Consider the following 23,448-nt stretch of genomic DNA (forward strand, 5'->3'; position numbering starts at 1 on the left):
GTGGAGCTTCATCTTGGATCAAATTATGATCATGTTATCTTAGACTAGCCAAAGATCGCACAAAGAATCTGTGGCATATTTTAAACCAGGGGTGCTCAAGTCCAGTCCTCGAGAGCTACCGTCCTGCAACTTTTAGATGCATCCGTCCAGCGTTGGGGCAAAGAGACTTCCATTTACTGGTATTTAAACAATTTGGAACAACCCAGATGATTATGGCATGACTTTGTAAGTTTCTGATTACAGGTTACCTACAGGTAGAGGGAAATTAAGGTACATCTGTGGCAACACCTCAAACGCACTGCTTCTTTGTATGATATTTGGAGAAAAAGTTAAGAAATCAGGCATGGCCTCTGCCGGACACTCACAGTGGTTCTGAAGCCACTGCTTTGAGATCGTGCCCATGTGCTTTGGGTCATTGTTCTGCTGACAAGTGAACTGTCGCACCAATCTCAGGTCAAGACACTCTGGAGCAGGGTTTCATCTGGCACGTCTTGGTACACTTTTCTTCTACCCTGACTAGTCTGCTAGTCACTATGCTTCACTGTAGGGATGGTATTGGCCTGGCATTCACCCAAGGAGTCCAATCTTTGTCTCATCAGACCAGAGAATCTTGCTTCTCATTATTTGAGTCCTTCATCCGCCATTTGACGAACCCTAGATGGGTTGGGCTGCATGTGTCTTTCATTAAGGGGTCTGGCCACCAATCATGGTCTGATCAATGGATGACTGTAGAAATGGTTGTCCATTTAGAAGGCTCTCCTCTCTCCACACAGGAATGCTGTAGCTCTGACAGAGTGCCCATTCAGTTCTTTGTTGCCTCCTTGACGAAGGTCTTTCTCCCCCAGTCGCTCAGTCCAGATGACCGGCCAGCTCTAGGAAGAGTCTTGCTGGTTCCAAACATCTTTTACATTTAACATTGATGGAAGTCACTGAGCTCATTGTCACCAACCTTTAAAGCAGTAGAAATGTTTCTGGAGCATTTCACAGATTTGTGTCTCAAGACAATCCTGTTTCGGAGGACTACAGATTTCATGCTTGGTGTTTGACCTCTGACCTGGACTGTCAATCGTGGGACCCTATATACACAGGTATGTGCCTTTCCAAATCACCTCCAGTCAACTGCATTTCACTACAAATTGTAGAAACATCTCAATTTTGAGCCGTGAATACTTACGTTGATGTGATTCCTGGGTTTTCTATTTTTAATAAATTTACAAAAACCTTTTTTTTCCCCACATTGTCAAAATGGAGTATTTGTGTGTAGACATTAATTGGCAACACAATTTGGAAAAAGGCCATATCATAAAAAGTGGATAAAGTGAAGCGCTGTGAATATGCAACAAATTCTCTGTATTGTCAGACATAAGAATAAAACAGGTGTATTTTTATACAGCATACATAAATATCTGCTTCCAGCTGTGAAGGTCCAGTTTCCTTGCCTATAAAAAGTCTAAGCGGCCTCCTTAACTGAGAGCAGAGTTCATGTAACAAGCATTTTACTCAAATCAATTTTAAAAAGTTTTTACATTCAGAAACATGACAAGCCATATAATCCATATATTCTACTTTTTATTGGAGTGCAACATTTTCCAGCAGACATAGTAAATAACGGAGATCCAAGCATCATCAGTTTCACCCAGAAATGAATCTGAGATTTAGCATATTAGTGTATCATTAAGCAGCTAGTGTTTTTTATTTAGAGACAGAAGGTTACACATATAGATATATTATACATAAATGCATAATTTGATTTGGCTATTCTGTTTGGAGGTATCGATCAAAACGATGGTGCGGTGTGTGAACTGCTCTTCACACAGTTGTAAAAAATAGAGGTGTACATTTCCTGACTAACGGAAATGTACACCTCATATACAGCTTAATTCAAAGCAGAGTCTCATAGGCAGAATCCTTCAACAAAACATGACAACACAAAGTTATTGTGTACATTAGTAAGCAAAACAGCCTCTACTCTAACAGTGTGTTCATTTGTTTTGTTACTTTTAATTGTTTAAAAGTCCCTACGAGCAGCGAGATGATTGGTTCAGATTTCAAACAGCATCTTGAAACATGAGATCTGTAAACAATTCTTCATTTTACCAGCATCATTTCAGAAAAAAAGTGTTTTGGAAAATACAAGATCTGTAAAAAAAAAAAAAAAAAGTATGTAGGGGATTATGAACCTACCAGAGGTTTTTAACCGTTTAAATATTTGACAATACAATCATTTTCCGTATATTTGATAATATTTTGAAGCATTGAAGAAGTTGTTTAATGTCTGATTTTTTTTTATTTTTATTTTTTATTATTTTTGCCTCGAGTAAAAATCGACGGCTTGTCCATAGAAATACCGGTAAGCGAGTCCATGTCCCAATATGAGAAAAAAATAAAATAAAAATAAAACGTTCGATTTGCTTCTCCAGGTCTCTGGAACCCAGAGGCAGACGAAGCTGACAAGATGGCGCTGATTATTTCTACGGGTTCGTCTCTCCCAGCTGTTTATCATTTACAGCACTCCTTCTTCTCTACGTGCAGGACTCTTTCACAGCGGGGGCAGGTGTGGTACGCGTCCTTGAAGCTGTCGAGGAAGAACGGAATCAAGCAGCAACACAGGAACAACCTGCAAAAAAAAAAAAAACAACAAAAAAAACAGGCTGAGTTTCACACCGGCACATTCGAGATTCATCCTGCCTGTTGCAAAAGTATGAACATTTCTTGCTTCGTTTTTTTTTTTCTTTTTTCACTTTTTGTCACCTTTTAATAAACTTTAATGTGTTTTGTCAGATCCAATGTTAAATTTGTTCTTTTGTTAAAAAATATCTTAAAGACTTCAAAATATTTTATTGTCATTCAAAAGGAGGTCTATATGAAACACTCAAAACTCTGTGATTAAAATGTAATAATAAATTAATAGTGAATAAATATGAGCTTCAAATAACTAATATCTAATATATATATATTTCATATTTATTTGTATTCATACATAAATAAAATGAAAATTATATACAATGAAATCTAAATAACATATTTTTAAAAAATCAATCAATAAAAAAATAATACTCTTATTTTTCTAATTTCATATTAAAATGTGTGCATAAGACTTGGGTTAGCTATTAATAAATGACCAAAAGAAAAATGAAAACAAATATTATGTTTAATATATTTGATTATTTAGAATGTGCATGCATTTGAATAGGAAGCAAATGAATTCACATTTCTGAACATGAAATACATAATAGCAATATTTTATGTGCAGCACAGTGAATAATAAACTCCCTACCAGTTTTTCCAGTTTCAGAGAGCTTCAATAAGCCTCGAGAGCTTTTTTTTAAAAATTATTATTATTATTATTATTATTATTATTATTATTATTATTATTATTATTAAAGGTCATTCTAAAATATCACAAGAGAGCTGCTCTCCTTGAAGGCAAAGTCAAGCGGTCAGTTGTGTTTCACTAAATATGAATCACAAATCTGTTTTCCTTTCTTTTCTTTCTTTCGTTTTTTTTTTTGGAGCCTTGTGGAGCGAGTGGCTTAACCCGTCAGACACTCACCCACAGCAGATGAAGAGTATGCACATGAGCCAGGCGTACGTCCCTGCTTTGTAATGGACGTTGGTCATGACCTGCTGCTGGCAGGACGTGCAGGTCGTCATGCCGGGGTCCCGACCCAGACCCACATCGTAGCTCACAAATTTCTTTTTTCCTTGATCACTGCCGCCTCCCCCTCCACCTCCGCTGGTGTACACTGCAGGGGAGAAGGGAAGCAGAACGATTAGAGGATCACTCCGATGCTCAAGTTTCTGGTTAAAAACAAAACAAAGGACTTGATGTCTTTCTGTGTTTATTTCAGTACCTGGTTTGGCCGCAGAGGCAGAGCCGACCTGCTCTTGGTCAGGAGGGGTGAACGGGGTGTGCACGTGGTAAACCTTCACTCCTGACGCCTGAGTATCTACTCAAGCAAAAACAAAGGAGAGAAAACAGGAGGGAATTAACGACCAGTAAAAAAATAACCTCTTCACCCTTTGCCACATTGCCATCAGTCATTATGTGACGAAAAGGTAATTTCCGAGGTTCTGACTTTGACTAGGCCATCCCCACTGCATTTAGCTGAATTCATCCTTTCATTGACTGTCCCTTCTCCATGCCTTCTCAATAAAAGGATCCCCACAGCATTGTGGGAATGCACACGTTTACTTTACATGGAGTTTAAATAAAGTAACAAATACGTGCAGGTGGAATATCCACCAGCTAAATGACTTTTGTCATTTCAACATCTTGCACTGGATTTTAGTTAGGAGTTTTAGAGTAAATGAGGCTGAGAAAAATAATTTTTCCTTTCACTTCACAATTATGGTAATCCTACATAATGCCGTGCAAAGTTTTGACTGTAACAATGTGGAAAAGGCGAAACGGTGGACGAAGTTTTGCAAGGCAACGTCCACAAGGATGTGTGTGTTTAACATACCTTTGTTGAGGTAGGGTGGAGGATCCTGTGCGCTCATATTGCTGCACAGAAAGAAAATACAGGAAATGAATATGAAGATCATCTGATGTCCCGGTCAAAATCAAGAGATACAACACCAATAACCGCCACCAGGGGGAGCCAAACTCCGCTGACAAGCATTTCTCTGCTCTTCGTTGAAAAACAACCGTCATCCACTAAACTGTCCCGGGCCAATATTGGCTCTGCTTTGTGTGCATCCATTGTGTCTGCATCCCCAGGAAACGCCTGCGTGTGTCTGGGCCTTCAGGTTTCAGGTGCGGCCACTGACTGAAACTCTTTCCAGTTTGTTTCAGAACAAGAACATGTCTGCTTGCTACTTATCTCTGACCAGAGACTAACCACAGGAGGGAATTAACAACAATTTATGTTTCTGTGGCTTGGTGATAAATGGTGGAACGGAAAAACAATCTGAAATTATTAGACAGTAAAGTATGAAAAATAGGTTTTGCATGGTTTTGATTCAGTGTCTTTTATGGAAGAGATATTTTTCTTTTAAGTTTTTAAGTTGGTTGTGAACCTTTTAACTTTCAGAACCTGTACAGAAACCTGGTGTACAGTCTGTGTAAATTATTAAACCTTCATTTATATCAACTTTAAGCAAGACTTAAGTATGATGTTAGTGTTGTAATTTGCCATTCACTCTCAAATATTTTGTGCATTTCTTAAAATGATGATGTGCAAAACATTTAGTGCGAAGTCGTGGCAGTCTTTACAGATGGTATGGCTCCACACTCAGGGCGCCATTCCACCAGGGGTGGCCCAGGTGCCCCAAATACGATATTTTTCTTTTGCTCTCAAATTCAAACTAATGACTGCAAAAACAATCTAATTAAGTCTCTCTCCCTGAATATTTCAGAAAAATGCATTTCAGCACATAAAATGCCAAAAAATATGAAMATTTTTTTTGCAGCGTCCATTGGGCTTTATGGGGTTTTGATGGTAATACTAGTGCTTGCAAACAAGGGTAAAAGCACCCTTATCTGGTCTCTAAAAAAAGTTGCAAGGTATCTTGTACAGCTGTTCAAGAATAAATGACATGATATTTTTTAATGAGCTCCAACTTCAAACCAAGCTTAAAAGCATAAAAACAATTGTTTACTCTGGTGTGGCAAACGATCTCAGTGTCTCATGCTGACTGCCTGCATACACCCTTCATCCTGTGCAGAGGAATGCTGCAGAGCAGCATGCTTCCCTCTGTGTCACACTAAGTCAGGGTGTGTCATTCAAACTTTAGTGATGACAAACCCCGCCGCTGTCACTGTGAGTTTCTGCTCAGTGTGCACAGTTAGATCTCTGAGAAGTAATAGGTCTTGATTTGACTGACCCACTTGCATGTGCTCAAAATCTCGATGTTGTAACTTCAGTGTGCTTCGTTCATCAGAACGCACACCGACCGCAAAGGCATGAGGCCGGGTCTCAGATAACCTGGCGTCACCCTCACGCTTGGCACCGGTTTTCTGTTTTTCAAGTAAAACAGTTGATCGCGTTGAAGATATTTCAATCAGTTTCAGACTCGCGGTTTTTTTCCTTCTAGAAAGGCCGCCTGTCGACACATAGGAAATCTGAAAGGCCATGGCGATAACGGTGAGGTGTGGCATTCAGAAAGTCTGGTTTACCACATTGCTTAGCCTTAGATGCTTCCAAGCCACCATCAGAGAAAGTTAAAGGGTAAAACAATCAATTGTGTGATCAATTTGCTTGTTTTACAGCTTAGAGTTGTGAAATATGTGCATTGTGAGTTTTGCAGGTCCAGCTATGGCCCTGCAAAAAAAAAAAAAAAAGTTTGGCAAAAGTTTTTTTTTTGGAATTTTGCCAAAAAAAAAAAAGATAGATGGAAAACAAACAAATTCTTGCCAAGCAGGTTTTTTAGGTGATTACCAGATGAGAAGTTTGGGCAGGAGATAAATTCCTAACTCTGTCTTTGTGTTTGTGAACGGTCCTGTTTCTCGTGGTAATCCCACGAACCACATCAGGTGTGGCCTCTTGCTGTTCAGTTTGTGGCACCCGTGCTGGTCCGACCTGAATGTGACGGTGCCTGTGAATGCACTTTGATTGCATTCGTCATCTGATGAGAGTGGAGGCGAGTGGAACAATAAGTTTCCCAGCTCACCTCTCATCCCTGCAGTATCCGTTTGGTCAAAATGTGCATTTGGGCCAAAGAAAGCATCCAAAAACAAAGACCGACTCTCTTATGGCTCCTGCTCTTTGCTAAAACTTAAACATGTGTGTACCTTGAAGTTTTCACAAGACGTAAGGTGCTTAAGAAAATGACAACACAGCAAACAACAGCACTGAATAATGACTAAAATAAAACTTCCAGTTGGTGCCTGTGATCTTTAACCATTTTGTACAAATTAAAGTCACTATCAAATAGTAAATTTTTGCCACTAATATATGTACTCTGTCCAGAATAACACAGATGGATAATAAAGTGGGCTGCACAGTGGAGCACTTGGTAGAGCTGTTGCCTTGCAGCAAGAAGGTCCTGGGTTCAATTCCCGGCCCCGGTCTTTCTGCATGGAGTTTGCATGTTCTCCCTGTGCATGCGTGGGTTTTCTCCAGGTACTCCAGTTTCCTCCCACAGTCCAAAAACATGACTGTCAGGTTAATTGGCCTCTCTAAATTGTCCCTAGGTGTGAGAGTGTGTGTGCATGATTGTTTATCCTGTGTGTCTCTGTGTTGCCCTGCGACAGACTGGCAACCTGTCCAGGGTGTACCCCGCCTCTCACCCGGAACGATAGCTGGAGATGGGCACCAGCAACCCCCCCAACCCCAGTAAGGGACAAGGGTGAAAGAAAATGGATGGATGGATAATAAAGTGTGAAATGCAAGGCTTTTTGACTTCCATACTAAAAACCAAAATAAACTCTAACTTTACTTTTTGTCTATTTGGGTTGATGACATCACAAGAGGTGCAAGAATCGAGCCAATCAACTGGCATCAGTAAAGATGCCCGTTGATGCCAGTTGAAATTGTTTTAAAGCATAAAAACAATTTATGTTTTTATGCGGAAGTTCCACATGAGGAACTTCCGGACAGACTTCATAGACATACTAAAGCAGACGAGCTGCGCTTGAATGTCAAATGGTTCGTAACCACTTGGTGGCACTTTTGTGACGTCACAAAAGGCGAATGACCGTTGATGCTTTTTCTTGGGCGGGTCGGTTTTATATCGCTTTACAACGAAATGACGAAACAAATCTGATCTTAGCGGCAAACTACATATATGCCAAGGTTGACAGATTTTATTGAACAGTTTTGCTGATGGTTTTAAATATGCAGAGCAACGTTTTTAATATACACTGCTCAAAAAAAATAAAGGGAACACTTAAACAACACAATATAACTCCAAGTAAATCAAACTTCTGTGAAATCAAACTGTCCACTTAGGAAGCAACACTGATTGACAACGGGGACCCTCGTCGGGTCAGTCAGTGTTGCTTCCTAAGTGGACAGTTTGATTTCACAGAAGTTTGATTTACTTGGAGTTATATTGTGTTATTTAAGTGTTCCCCTTATTTTTTTAAGCAGTATATTTTGACATTTTAAGTTTCAGTGTTTAAATAGTAAATTTTGGTCAAATTGTCGTTTTTTTTTCATTCTGTTGTAGCGAAAGAGAACCAACCATCAAACCAAACAAACTGCACATGACAAATTGCTATGATTAAATATCTCAGTAAAGAAAAACAAAAATGCAAAAACGTTAGCTATGTTGAGAGCTTAGTGTGTGTGTATATATGTGGCTTCCTAAACTTTATAGCAATTAAATTAGTAAAAAAAATAAAAATTTTATTAATTAATTAGGAATACAATGCAAATATTCTTACAGTCTTACCTTGGTGTTGTGTGGCGGTGAGTTTGCAGACAGGTGTGTGTGTGAGCTCCTCCTGTGGATGCTGACTTCTGAGGATTGAAGCTGAGCTGATAGCTTGTCTGACCTCTATGAGCCTCACCTCCAACACGCCCACAGCGCCGCCCTCCTCACAACAAAGAGCAAGAAGCACTAGTGACTCATTCTGTAGTTTTGATGGAACAGCCTGTACTGGTCTTCGTATGTTTTTGTTTTTTTTCCCCCAATATGACCAGCTGGATCCTTATAAAAGATTATTGAGGGAGTGCATGCATTTGTTGCTTTCTTCGAATAAACCGGTTTTTCTCTCCGATGGCGTCGCATGATTTAGAGTGCAACTCGATCGGCTAAAGAGATCAGAGTGTCGATCTGCGTTGTCGATCTGGAATTCCACCCAAAGGCGATGGAGAAACCAAGTGACACACATCTGCATGTGTTTGTACTCAAGAATTCAGAGAATGTTCATGACCAAAGGCAAACATTTTCCACAAATTGCATATTGAATTTAACAAGCTGTTGCTAAAACAAAAGGACTGCTTTGGTTCTTTGTCTTAAGTTATACCAATACCCAGAGTATTCAACTACATATTATTCAGGCGGATGCGAAAACATAAAGGAAGGTACGGCAGGGTGAAGGAGCGTAGAAAACATACCCCCCNCCGAGACGAAGACACGTGAAAAGTAAAACTCGCTACATTTACCCCGTTATGTGGTAAATGTAGGGCGAGTGTACGCGAAGACAACATCGGCGCGCCGCCCCCTCCAGACGGGGTTTTGACGCCTTTGCGTTGCATGCGCTGCATACCCACTTTTTGCGCCACTGCCAATACCAACCATTTATCTAACAAGATAAACTACATTTTCTTGTTGAAAATGAGGGAAACGTGCAATTGTGCAGTTTTAAAGAGGAGCAGCGGTGCAGGGAAATGACAAATGATTAAAAACATCAAAATTAGCATTTGATGTTTGATCAGGATAATAGAGTGAACATACCTGAAATTGTATGAATGAAAAGAAATATAATTGTAATTTCAAAAATACAAAGAGATTATTGATGAGAACAGGTTATGAGGTTTCTTGACAGCCATTCAGTCGAAGGAAGTTGCCCAAGAAATCAGTGCAAAACCTTAGTCAGCAGTGTGTCTCCATCTGCCCGTGTTCAGTCGCCATGGCAACCCCATGGTGATTAAGGCAGATCTGCCAATAAATGGACTAGTTCAGGTAGTCACCTTATCATTAGGACACAGGTGTTGTTAAGAACGTGGAAGGGTGTCAGTAAAAATTTAGTTGCTATGGAGACGATATGACACAAGACACTAGAGCTTCTTATTTGTATTACGCCCCTAAGATCTGACCTAGTGTTACCTCGCTTCATCCCTTTGACAATTGTAATTTCAAAGTCTCTTACATTTCTTATATGAAATGTAAATATACTTTGCTTTAAAAGCCCTAAAATAACTTTATAGGGAGTTGACAGTTTGTCTGTCTCAGCCGAAGGTTCCCCCCTCCTTTGATTCAAAGATCTTGGTTGTCACCCTTGATAGCTCACCATGGTGTCATTCCTGCATCGATAACATACTCTATATTTCAGCATTACGCTTTCGGTTATCATTTTCTCATTGGTCAGCCTATACAAACCCTTGATCGAGCTTCAAACGACAAATTATTTTACAGCATCCTCTCATCACACACCAGCTGGAATGGAACCTGGTGAAGTTTAGGGTAGAAATCCTTCTGGTTAGATGCACTGTCATCCAAAAAAGTTTGGATGACAGCCCAAATTTCCTCAATTTTCTTAAGAAGAAAAATATCTGTTGTCCCTGAATTTTGTGAGACCAGRTGAGACCCTCACATGAGCCTTCTGTCCGTCAATAATTGGCCCACTGATGGTTGTGATATCAACATAAACTATGACAGCAGCGTTGCCTTGGGTGTGGATGCAGTCATTAGTGAGGAATGTGTTAAGAAGAGGACTCAGTACACACCCTTGTGGCATCCCATTGCTCACTGTTTTTATGCCTGATGTCCTGCTACCAATTCTCAGAGATATCCTCTCTGCCCATTCTGAATGAGTCAGCAAAAATACATTAAAGTTTGTGGTCATAATGTTCAAAAATGTGAAAAGCATTCATAGGGAGGATAACAGTACTTTTACAAGATTGTGTATGGTTCAGCAAGCCCTTCATTATGTTGCCTCAGATTAATCATGGCGCTCCGATCCGCCCAGCCACATCCCGCGTTAGTATGTGCTTATTCAAAGAAAACATCCCCACAGAACCAAAGGTGTGTGGTTTCATGGAGCATTGTGGGTAAATTATGTGTCTGATACATCTATAATGCCACTCCTTTAAAACAATGGAGATGATGAACTAGGAGGACAGCCCTCCAAATACATCTTGTGTGTCAAAAAAACATAGATGTTGATTTTTTATACTTTAATTAGGTCCTGTGAAAATTGTTCCTCGGTTAATCCCAAGTGTAACAACAGTGAGTCAGATTTAAGCCATGATGTCGACATGCTGTCGGAGCATGAAAAGGAAGAAGATATTGGCTTAAAAGAGAGCTTACGAAAATGACTGCTTATAAATACACGCTGTTGGTGATGGCAACCAAATATCTTGTATGTTGAACTGTGACATCCACAATCCCACCTTGAGTGGCAGCTTAGATCTAAACTCCTGGAAATCTCAAAGTTTCAACCCTCTGAGATCGTAAGACTTAAAAACTCAATTGTCTTTCCTTTGGAGGAAACTCCACTTTTCAAATGAGAGGCAAAAATATCACCAGGAAACTCCCTAAGGTGTCAGCATTTTCATAAAGCTGATTTGTTAAAGTAGTTCTCAAGTCTTGGTTTGTACAGAGTGTGTTAGTGTTAGCTTACATGATACTTGAGACAATTGGCGTTTCTTGGAAGCTGAACGGACCAGACCAGCCCTACCACATTTTTCATCTATTGGTCTCAGGATTATACATTATTGTTATTATTGCTGTCCTTAGACTGAATGTCTTGACTGCTCTAGCTTACAGTCGTGTTTAGAGAGACTGCATTTGATTTATGACAGCGTTACAGGCTCAAAACATTAACCTGGGAAAAGTGAAACAATATCTAGGTCACAGCACAACCACTAAACTGCACTGAAAAATGACACACAAATACAATTTCAAAACCATTACAAGGTCTCTATATTATTTTTGTTTTAACAAAGTTCAGTCTTTTTACTTTGAAGTCTCAAAATTAGGATCACCGGTACAAATGAAAATTCAGACTCTGTGAGATGTAGGAGCACAAAAGGGATTTCTTTGGCTTTGATGAAATCCTACCCCCACTGAGAATTGATTTTGAGCCTGAGTTCAACGTGGGTCATGGCTCGCAGCTTATTGTACGGGACCCACATGAACTGACTAGATAAAACCCATAAGCAACACCAGAAGGGTGATTTATGCATCGCTTATATCTCCAATGTGTTTAAGGGAAACTAATTAAAACTTTGCAGAATTTCTCAAACCCCTAAGGGTTCCACTTTAACCTGCATTAAAACAAATTAACACATGAATATTATGTAACAATATACAGTCAAATCAGGGGCCTAGTTTTCCAACCATATCCAAACTAAATAGTTTCCAAATATGAATGTTGACTGGGAGGCAGGATGTTTGTTGGCATTTTGGCATTTTCTTGGATACACATATGGCTTTGCATGTTTGAAATGAATTCTACATAAGCTCAAAATGGTTATGCAGTTATGAAGGTAACATTGCAAGCATCTAGAGCAGTGGTTCTTAACCTGGGTTCGATCGAACCCCAGGGGTTCGGTGAGTCGGTCTCAGGGGTTCGGCGGAGCCTCTGCCGCGGAGGTAAAGACACACTTGTGTAAAGTCGTGATGACGCCCCGCTTTGCCATCACTTGCTGCAGAGGATCAGCAAGTGATCCTCTGCACTGATTGAAGGAGCTCCTCTCTCAGCCTGGATTTGAACTTGTGTCTTTAATTACTTCAGCAAAACTCCGCAAAGTATTCTGTATCGGCGGGGGGTGGGGTCGGGGGGTTGAGACGGGTTCGGTGAATGCCCATATGAAATTGGGGGGTTCGGTACCTCAAAAAAGGTTAAGAACCACTGATCTAGAGGAAAGTTCTGTGGAATCAAATAAACACTACTCATACCCTTGAACACCATACCCATGGTGAAACATGGTGGTAGAAGCGTCATGCTTTGGGGGTGCTTTACTTCAGCAGGAAGAGGCAAGATGATGAGAAGATAAATGAAGCTAAATGTTGGACAAAACAGCAAGAAAATATTTTTTTAGGCTGCCAAAGACTTGGAGTTGTAAATGCAGCAAATTGTGGTTCTGCAGAATATTAATTTAGCAGGGTGAAATGCAAATGCAGGACACACTCTTTAGATTTTCATTTGTATACATTTTTTTTTCTTTTTTGTAAATAAGAACAACTATTTGTTTATTTATCACTGAAAATCCCAATAAAATAATTTGGAGGTTAATGCTTGCACCATGAGTAATTATAAGGTTCAGAAAATACTTTTGTACAGCACACTAAGCAGGCTAAGTCATATTACATTTAGCATTCAATGTGTATGTTTTTTTTTTCTTCTATCTCCTCAAATCACTTTGGGGAGGATCTACAGTAAGAAGCTTTGGGAGTTGTCTCCTCGTGACGTTAGCAGGGCGAGGTGTTGGAGGCTTGTTTCGATGAGCCAGATGGACGACATTCCTTGACAAGCTAACCCCCATGTAAGTTACACTGGTAGATTATCAATAAAATCTTTAATTCACTCTTAGGCCCAAGTTTGCTGTTGCCTCCAATGTGTGCTGGAGGCAACAGCAGCAATTGTACAAGCAGGTGTTTTCTTCCTGTTGAGAGATTCCTTTTTTCTTGACTTCCTCAAATAAGAGTGGTATGTGGTTGTGGTTGCATACATTTTATTCTTTTTTTAAATTTAGTTTATTTTAGCTCCAAATATGTTCTGGTGCTGTGTTGATGAGATAAAAATGATCTATGACAACATTTATGAAAACCAAGTTCAGAGCAAACCAGGGATACTCATACTCTCAGCAGTCTTGAAAGACAGAACACATTTTCCTTCCCTACTTGACTTTTAACACAGTTTTATCACGTAAACCCCGGCACATGCTCTGGAGACTGAAATCCTTAATTATTTATGTCATAATAGCTGGAGAACAAAATGTTTTCAATTTAGTAACTCTTCTGGAAGTGAGGCATCAACATTGACAAATGTCGCTGCAGAAAATAATGCTGATGAGTTAGAAACGTCTGTTTACCACAAATATTGTTGATCAGTACCTTGATCACAGTGGATTGTAAAAGTTTTTCTCCTCTTTGAACGTTTTGGCATTTTGTTACCACAAACCTTCAGTGTATTTGATTAACATTTAATGTCAGTTGTACATAATTGTGAAATATGCAGTTCTGAAAAGGCTTGAGGCTTGTTTTTCTCCTGGAAGGACCCCATCTCAATTCTTTTGCTGCTTCTTACAGTTATTTATCTATGATTTCATTCTATAACTCCCATATAAGGCACAACAGATGCCAGCAGAGTGTCATCCACATAGCATCAAACCAACATGGCCTTTGTTGTGGGATGTTTTTGTTAGATTGGGAGTGGCAGATTTTTGAGAACCGTTTGTTTTCTGCTGACATGCCGCCACGTGACGTCTTTGCAACGTTCTTGCCTTTTCTGTAAGTTTACTGTCAACTGATTAGCCGGTATTCTGGTTCTCTGATGGTGAAGAAAATATTCCAAATCATCAGTGCGTTTCCTGCCTCTTACTTCATTTAGTGTTCTCAGACAGGAAGTGTTCATCGTGTTCTTGGCATCAACCAGTAAGGACTGATGAAGTCACTGACTTGGTGGAGGTAGGTAGGTGTGGTTGGACGTATAAAAATAGCCCTTGACTCAGCGGGTACTGAGAAAAAGGAAGTATCAGTCATATCTCTTTGTTTATCTTCTATCAGCTTTTGTTGGGATCTGTCATTCTTTCTCTCCATTTATTTATCTACAGGTACATTTCTCTTAGGTTTGAGATAACATTGAAGCTGAGCATGTGACGACGTGATGCTACATTTTGCGACAATGAACTCAATAGTTTTTTTTTGCTTTATGGGATCAGTAGGGAAAAAAATAAATGTTAATATTACTGTTGTAACTAGTTCAGCTTCTACTGGTCTGATGTTGAACTCACTCAAAGGTTTTGTGACATATTTCAAAAGAGGTTGACCTGAACCGGTGACCTTTCTTTGAAGACGGAAAAGCAAAAAGGTCTTATAGAAGAACGATCAACTTTCTAACACACAGACCCAATAACCTTAAGGAATGCAAACGCGGTATTGCGACATACGTATTTTCTGCAGCACCAGTTTTCGGACTTGCATGCAGTACTGGATGTAATTATTCCAGAAAGATGTCTCGTCTAAACAGTTTCTGGTTTTCTGTTTTCTTTCCGCACATTACGTAATTCTTCCATTAGAATGTGATCTAAACAAAGGTGCTGCAGTTGATTGATAACTTCCATTCGATATAATATGTTGTTGTTGTTGTTAGTGAATATAATTACTTACCATCTGGCTATTATAAACCAACCCTTGTTCAACTCTGATCCCAAACTATACTCTACAATTAAGTTCCTGCAGAACAACTTGATGAAGGGATGCAAACATTGAAGAAATTTGGATTTGCTGCAGTTATTAAACAACACACCGAAATACAGTTGAAATGCCATATTTACTTCACAGAATAACAATTTACATAACCTTTTTTTTCTCATTTTAACATAAAATCTGATTGAACTGTTTCAACCAAACTTGGTGTTACTTCATATCATACGTACACTTTCCCTTTTAGTTGTCTAAATGTTTACAACAGCCTTTTATAAGCTATATTTTAATGCAAACAAGTTTAATTTTCATCATTTACAGAAGCTGCTAGGCAGACCCAGCCGGCCCAGCTGATCCAGTTGGCTCAGTGGTTTAGGTTTCCAACCGTCATGGTTGGCATAGTAAATAAATATAACTTTAATTTATACTACCTTTTGTAATTTACTGCAGTTTTCTTTCTGATTTTTATCAGTGTAGCTACATGAAATCTACAGTCAGTCATTTTGTTTGACCACAAAACGTGATAATTGTTGCTCTGGCAAATCTACATCCCACCTGTCAAGTGTTATTCTTTTGCCACAACAGCATGTAGCTACTTTAGGTAATGTTAGGAGTAGAGCACAAGTGAAACGAGTTAGAATTGATGTGATATGTAGCAGTAATAGGACACAAAGACAGATTCTAGAGTAATAATGTAAAATAATAGAAAGAAGTCAGTCATTTTCTCGAGCAACACCACAAGCTTTCACTAGTAAGGCTGCATTTCACTAGTAAGGTTGCATTAACTGGTAAGGCTGCATTTATGTCTTGTGTTCTTGTGTTATCTTGTGTTGTTTATGAAATCAAATCTCAGCGGAATGCACTGAAGTTTGTGGTTGTACAGTGATGAAATGTGAAAAAGTTCAAGGGAGATGAAAACTTCTACAAGGCTTTGAAACGATGATTAGAAATGATATTTTAAAACCTCTAAAATTGCAATCTCAGGTTCTTAAGCTGAAATGTGTCACTTTAAGCTTTTTACTGCTTAACTTTCAGAGCAACAGTGGTTCCTTTTGCTCGGATTGACCTCTTGTTTTCAGCTGGACACCACGCTGGGATGGTTTTGCCTGATGGTGAATGTGCGTCCGGTCCTGAAATAGTTCTCTATTTCCTCCAGCGAGCGCTTGCGAGTCTCCGGGATGCACACGGCGTTGAACAGCAGGCAGAAGACGCACACCACCGTGAACATCAGGTAGGGCACGTACAGGCCGTAAGCGTCCACCAGGAGGGTGAAGGCGTGCGTGAGCGCGAAGGCCGTCACCCAGCTCACTGTGACACACAGGCCTGACGCCACGCCCCTGGCCACCAGCGGCAACACCTCTGACATCAGCAGCCAAGTGATCGGTCCCCATCCCATGGCGTATCCTAGGAGACGGCCAACAATGTGATGACGTAGCACAAAGTATATGCACACAATGGTTTTTTTGCCTGTGTGTGTATTGTTTCAATGAAATGGGTGTGACAACATGCTGAACAGTTTCTACCTGCCAGGGTTTAATGAGTTTGAGGATATGAATGTAGACAAATAAACAGTGAGCAGCCAATTTAACCAGACGAGCTACGTATAAAAGATGCAGTAAACGAGAAAAATTAACATGCAGTTGCTGACATCAACATGTGACTGAATACAAGCAGCATGCCTCACACGAGTGAAAGTGTCTGCAATTAATCCATTGTATTTGCTGTATTTGTATGCTCCAAATCCAATGCGTGGGTCACAGGACATAGACCAGCCAGATCAGAAGGATGTTGTTTGTGAGCATAAAGTTCCTTTGTTTTAATATTGTTTTTTTTTGTTTGGTTTTTACTGTCCCAACCGCCTTTCCAAAGAGTTGCTTGCTTGATATACAACAACTGCCTGGATGTTTTTCCTGCTTGTTTATGTGCGATAATTATCTGTACTTTTTCTCAGTGTCTGAGCCAAATGAATGACATTGTTTGGCTTTAGTGCCAAACGGTAAACGGACTTACAGTTTTTGTAGTGTGACAGTGTCCTCAGAGTAGTTTTCACAGTGAAATTACTGTTGTAGATTTAAATCTCCCTGTCCTGTTTTTTCTTTCTGTTAAATTGGTTGAGATTTTAAACTCACATTCAAGCTAGAAACTTTGTTTTCATTACGTCTGTTTGGCAATGGGTAGATTTCTAATGTTGAGAACTTTCAGCTGTGTACTCAGCTGCTTTGAGTTTACACATTGTTTTATTTCAGACACAAAAATATATGTATTAATAATAAGTTTCAAGTTTGAACATGGTCGGAGAATACAAATTGTGCCACATTTCAACCTTGGCTCCTGTTCTTTGTGATGTTAGAGTACGCCCGTTGTCAAAACTCACCAAATATAAACACCATGGTACTGATGAGCGGGACGAAGCTCAGAGCCGTTTCCTGGCTGGCCTGCAACGCATTGCCCAGCTCAGAGTTCGGAGCTGTAACATTTACAGCCGGGCAAGGCGTGGTGTGGGAGATCATGGTCAGCGTCAGAGAGGACAGGAACATCAGCATGCTCGACGTGTACAGCAGGGCTTTACGTCCTGCCTTGTCCATCAGGCTGGCTGCCACGGCGACAGAGAGGAGGCGGACCGCACCCACGATGGCAGCGTCGTACCTGAGGGGCGCAGAGGAGGACGGGATTCTGCTTTGAGTTGACAGAACAAGAGAGACATTTTTAACAGATTTGTTCTTCTGCGACGTCCCAACCTGGGCTCCAGGGAGACACTGCTCTTAGCAAAGATCGGCTCCAGGTAAACCAGAATTGGCGTGATTCCCGTCATCTGCTGCAAGAAACGCATCCCAACCGAGATCAGGATTGGCCGGTAGTAGATGGGCGTGCCCAGCTGGGCCAAGGTGATCTTAACCTGTGTGTTAATGCTGTGCTGTGGAAACAAAACAAGGCAAGCACACAATAATTCACTGAGCTGACAGTTTAACTCAGAGTAAATATGACCTCCATTAAAACCTAAACGATTCTCTTCCTGTTTAAAACAAAATGTCACATTTTCTTACGTTCTACTTTGAATCCCAAGAAGCAGAACCAAAAAAACAAACTGATTCAGGTTTTATGCAACACAAATCTGGCAAAAAAAAAAACTTCCAGAAAGCTGTAAGATGCTGTAAAGATGTAAAGATGTAGATCCTAAGGCTGAAAACCCATCTGTTTACAGCTGATTAAAAGTAAGTGGAGCTCTGATCAACACATTTGACGTGTATTTGCTTGACTTTGATCATGTAATATAATACTGCTTGTTCTCATAATGCGTCGCCGTGTGATGCTTTTGAAATTCCTTGCTGCTGAAATATGCCACACAAAGAAACCCAACTCGGTTACCTGTATGGCATTGAGCTCTATGCTCGTGTTGTAGTTGGGTCCTCTCAGCCAGCGAAGGGCTTTTTCCGCTTTCTGCTCCTGGCCGAGGGAGAGGAGTCTCCTGGGGGAGGAAGGCATGAACACCAGCAGGACGACCATCAGCACGGTTGGCACGCACCCCGCCACCGCCAGCCACCGCCACGGCACCACCAGACCTGTGCGTCATGTGTTAACAGAAGCAAGGCGTGAAGGAGTAACAAAAGCACATAGTCGACATAGCTTTCTGACATGTCACTGAAAATGTCCCAGTGTGACTCGGCAAAAAGGAGAACAAGGAAAATTATGCATCTTGCATGACATGTATTGTGTCTTCTTCAGATTTCAAAGATGTCGTTCTTTTGATTGTTATCGCTTTACTGTTTATTCGCAGAAGCAGCTTGGTGTGGACAATGTGGGTTTAGATATACGTTACCAAGGGCGTAGAGCGTTAGGGTGCCAAACACGGCTGTGATCTGGGGGCAGGAGCCCAGGGCCCCTCTGACTTTTTTGTGGGAGATCTCTGAGATGTAAACCTGTTGCATAAACACACAAAACACCTCATATGGTATAGCGCACCAGGCATTAATGTTTCTTTTTGTTATGCTGCAATCTGTATGTAAACATTAAGATTCTAGATTTTCTAAGTGGACTCCAACCCTGTGACAGAAGCAGAAATCCCTTCCTTCTGGTCTAGAAAGTGTTTGGGAGCTACAAGTATGAGCCAGAGAGTGTTGCTACGGTACTGGATCCGGTACCAGTAGGGAAACCGGAGGGACAGCTGGACCTACTGGAATTGAAGCAGCCGTCATCCCCCCGGCAACACCGGTCAAGAATCGACCCCCGTGGAGCATCGACAAGTTCACGGCTCCTCCAATCAGCGTGTATCTGAAAGACAAATGTACAACACGTTGTTACTGAAACGCGGTTTCAGAATCCTACGCAGCTACAACTTTGGGGCGAATTAAAAATAAAACTATCTTCCTGTCCAGTTTCAAGCACAGATTTTGACAATCATGAGTCAGAAAACTATTGCAAACAGGCCTAAAAGTGTAATTAGCCAAAGTCAACAGTCTTCATTAGTCAGTTGTTTCAGCAGTTTTGGTAACAATAGTGACTGGGTAAGACTGGACTAGATTTTAAATAATTACTCGGTGGTGAGATCAGGGCTCATTTTTTGGCATTTCTTTAAAGTCTGACCTCTTCTTTTGTTGTTGAGACTGCTCACACAGTAAAACACCCTTCCTGTTGCTAAACACTTCTTCCTCTGAGTTCACTATTATAACCACATCTTTGTTGCTACAGTGAAAATATTCTTTAAACATAATTAGCTGAATTTCTTGCATCACAAGTTTTTTACACTCTCTTACCCATTCAGACAAACTTGCATTCAGGTAATTTAATTCCATTCTGTAAGGTTTTAAAATAAATGTAAATGTTACCTTGCAATGAAACCTTGCTAAACGCTGGGTTTCATTGTTGTAATCTATAATAAGAGTTTTCCACTGTTTATTAAGAAGGATTTTAATAATTTTCTACTTGGAATTTTACAATAAAATCTAAATAAATACAAAGATGACAAAAAAAACTTCTAAATTTTTAGCCATTTTACATTGTTTCATTATCTGTCAACAAATCTTGATCTCATTTCCAGATAGAAACAAACTTCCAAGTGGATTGAAACTTATTTTAAATATGTCAGGTGTGAAATTAATTTTGGGATTAACTGTGATGTGAAAGAAAATCATCAATATTCTCCAAGAAATAAAATACCAGGAGTCAGACTGGGCCAATGAAGGGCTTGCTACTGATATGAACTGTTTGCAATCTCAAGTTCATTGTTCCTATTTTTATGCGTATTTCATAATCCACACAAAAGCTGCATGTCAGTAACTTTTGGTTTCTCAGTCGGACCCACCCAGCGGTCGAGGGAACCGCTGACATCATGATGCTCATCTTCCGTCCAATCAGGTCGTTGAGCAGCATCGCCCCGAGACCCCCGGCTGCTGCACCCAGGGAGTAGATGGACCCGAACCAGGCCGCCTGGTTCGGGTCCAATCGGAGCCGAGGGTCTGCATCGGGACTTGTGAGCTTCGGCAAGACGGGGGACGGATAGACCAGGGAGTAACCAAAGTTGAAGTTACCAAGAACTGCTGAGAACACGGCTAGATACAATCTGGAGTTACTGATCTGAAATAAAGGCAGGTGGAGAGGAGAAGGAAAAGGAAAATATTAAAATAAAAATTAGATGATTCCATGCTAAGCAGACAGTAACTTAACTTTTTTTGAACCTAACAGTTCTGTATTATTGCACAATTCAAGCATGAAACTATAACTGCACGGTGTCTTTCATAAAGTTGATATACAGTATCAAAAAAATGTTAAAAACAGTAACAGTTTGCAGTTTGTACTTCTCTTTACTTGAAAATCTAAGGCTTAAAAAAATTTAAACTGCAAGAATGCACTTTTAATCCTGTTTGTGCACACTCTTTTGGAACCAATTCACTTCAGTATTAGATCGTATTAACTTTTTATAGATTTTTTTTTTTGTTTCAAGTGTCAACCACAAACTGCTTTTTGACAAAATGGATCGTTCATTAATGACGGATGCTGATGAAGCTGAATTAAACCGAGACTTAGAACTTTACAAATATATTTACATTCGTGTGAACTCGTCCGTTTCTCTTTCTGACTACTGGGTGATGTTTTATTTGCTTCCTCTCATTTTTTTTATTGTCTGAAATGATGTCAGAACAATCTGACTAAAACCTGAAACATTAAAAATGCAGATTGTATCGTTGGATAGAAGAGTTGCAGAGTTCACACAGCGACCAATTGAAGCAAAGCATTAAAGAAGAGTTAAAAATAAACATTTCCAACCTCGGACACAGATGATGTAGTTCTTCGCAGCAATGGCGTATGCACGGAGTTCATGTTTGTCTCAGACGGCTGTGGCTCGATAGATAAAAAAATAAAAAGTGACCGTTTGATTTATTTCCTGTGAGGAAAAATGAGCTATTGCATAACTTTATTGTTTAAAAAAAAGTTATACGGAATTTCCCGGTACTCGCACAATGTCCCCGTTGTGCACTTGGAATCTGGTCATAAATGTTCCATTAGAAAAACAATAGAAAACAAAAATAAAAAATAAATATAGCTATATATAGGCTATATAAAAAAGATAATATCTCCCTCCTGAAGCGCTTCAGTTCTTTTTGTGTTTCGCTTGCAGGTCATGAATGACTCAATCAAACAAACGGTCCGAGGCAACGGGAGAGATCACAGATGGTCAAAACAAAACTGAAAGTAAAGAAAAAAAAAAAAGAAGAAAAAATCTGATTATGTACGATTTTTGGAAGGGAAGCTGAACTGACCAAAAAGAGTTTTTCTGCAGTAAAAAAAAAAAAAAAAACCCGCACAAAATGTTAATGTTTAAAGCTATCACCTGAAAGTATTTCATATATATTGCACTGAGCAGATTCAACAGATTAAAGAGCAAAATCGTCTACTTCCTCTTTTGACACGTAAATCAAGTCACATCATAGTCAGGAAGCAGAAGGGAGAGATCCGCTATGCATGTGATTCCTAGATTGGGCCATTCAGAAAGAAAGCAGAAGAAGAAGAGTTCAGGATCCTCCTCTAACTAAACGAGAGGGAACAAGGAAAGTACACGCTGTTTCAGCCACGACCCACTCATGAGGTTTAAAAACCACATCACACAGTCAAACAAACTCAGAGTGCTTTGCAAAATGATTCACTTTGTCTACATTATTATAATGTATCGCAAAATAACGTAAAGCTGCATGATTGGATGGAGAAGGTGTATCTTCCACAGATTCGCAACTGGATTTAGATCTTAACTTAAAAAAATGTGCGCCGCACTTTTCAGATATTGAACTTAAACCTTACAGTTATGAACATCTTTGTGTTGGTTAATCAAAAGACAGCGTTGCTGTAAAATGCAGAGAAGTTTTCTGATCTTAATGGGATGAAATCAGAAAAGAAAATTTAAGGGATACGAATAGTTTTGCATTGGAATTTTGAGCCAAATTCACGCCATGAATTATACTATAACATAGTAATGTACTTTAAACTCACAAGAAAAATTTGTTAGGTGTTAAAACTCATGAAAGTTGAATATGTTCTGTGTAAGTTGATAATAACGCATCAAAGTCATGTGACCAGATAAAAAGTTTAAATAGTAGTTCTCATTTACAATTTTAAGGGAAAACCTAGTATTGCCTAGAGGATGGCAGAAAACACCAGATTTTGTCATATTATATTTTTGAACTAAATTGCTGACATATTTCCTGATATTTCCTATATTAGGAAATGCTAACTGTTGTGTTAACTGTTGTGTGGTTGATTTCACTTGTGTTTCCCCTTCTTGCTTGCAAAGGAGGTGGAGATATGATTGTGTCATACAATGTTGCACAATCTTTAAAATAATTCAGACATAACAGTAATGTAATTAACCTGATTGGTTTCTGCATGTCGACTAGAAGTAATTGTGAAAAAACAAAACAAATCAGAAATGTAAACACTTCACAAAATTTCACAAGTTACCTGCAGTCAGGATATATCTTTTTCTAAATTGCTGATTTTTTAACAGTATCAGCTACGCACAAGTGGAGAATGAGAATATGTGAAAGAAAGTTCTTACAGACTGCAAGCTTGCCCTACAACTATGAATATTTCATTAGATTTGATTGAATCTTTTAAACATTTGTCTTTCTACTATTGTTCATTCATCTTGATAGAAAGACAAACCGACTGCTGTTTTACACTTAGACTGCTAAAGAGCAGAAAGGACCCTTTGTGGTGCTATAAAACAATAAAACTATTCTCCTCTAAGCCAATCAGGAAAAAACTTTAATATGAGTTGAACACGTTTGTCTTGTTGGGTGCTTTAAAACTGCATTTGATGTGAACTATGCTGGGCAAACTATCTGAACTGAATTAGTCCCATGCCTACTCATGCGCACATGCAAAGTTAGTTTATTGAACAGAAGAGCTACAATAATACCAATCTATTTGTATTGAACTTAGATAGAAGTTATAGGAGAAATGTAGGCATAAAAT

At 39.6% G+C, this 23,448-nt stretch overlaps 2 protein-coding genes across 2 annotated transcripts; both read right to left on the minus strand.

The window, feature by feature from the left end:
• Window positions 1-1,549: 1,549 nt before the first annotated feature.
• On the minus strand, window positions 1,550-8,485 carry litafd (LITAF domain containing). The gene is made up of 5 exons (XM_008415718.1): window positions 8,341-8,485; window positions 4,467-4,507; window positions 3,855-3,950; window positions 3,554-3,746; window positions 1,550-2,617 (listed from the first exon to the last, which is right to left on the minus strand). Exons 2-5 carry the CDS (start codon window positions 4,501-4,503, stop codon window positions 2,500-2,502), a joined length of 444 nt encoding a protein of 147 aa, XP_008413940.1. The 5' UTR covers window positions 4,504-4,507; window positions 8,341-8,485; the 3' UTR covers window positions 1,550-2,499.
• Window positions 8,486-15,093: 6,608 nt separating this feature from the next.
• Window positions 15,094-21,776, minus strand: slc2a6 (solute carrier family 2 member 6). The gene is made up of 8 exons (XM_008415717.2): window positions 21,247-21,776; window positions 20,285-20,556; window positions 19,158-19,254; window positions 18,803-18,902; window positions 18,352-18,545; window positions 17,724-17,899; window positions 17,360-17,631; window positions 15,094-16,389 (listed from the first exon to the last, which is right to left on the minus strand). The coding sequence occupies exons 1-8, from the start codon at window positions 21,298-21,300 to the stop codon at window positions 16,061-16,063; spliced, it is 1,494 nt and encodes a 497-aa protein (XP_008413939.1). The 5' UTR covers window positions 21,301-21,776; the 3' UTR covers window positions 15,094-16,060.
• Window positions 21,777-23,448: the final 1,672 nt, after the last annotated feature.

This window comes from Poecilia reticulata, linkage group LG8 (genome assembly GCF_000633615.1).
Source record: "Poecilia reticulata strain Guanapo linkage group LG8, Guppy_female_1.0+MT, whole genome shotgun sequence".
In the NCBI taxonomy this organism is placed as follows: domain Eukaryota; kingdom Metazoa; phylum Chordata; class Actinopteri; order Cyprinodontiformes; family Poeciliidae; genus Poecilia; species Poecilia reticulata.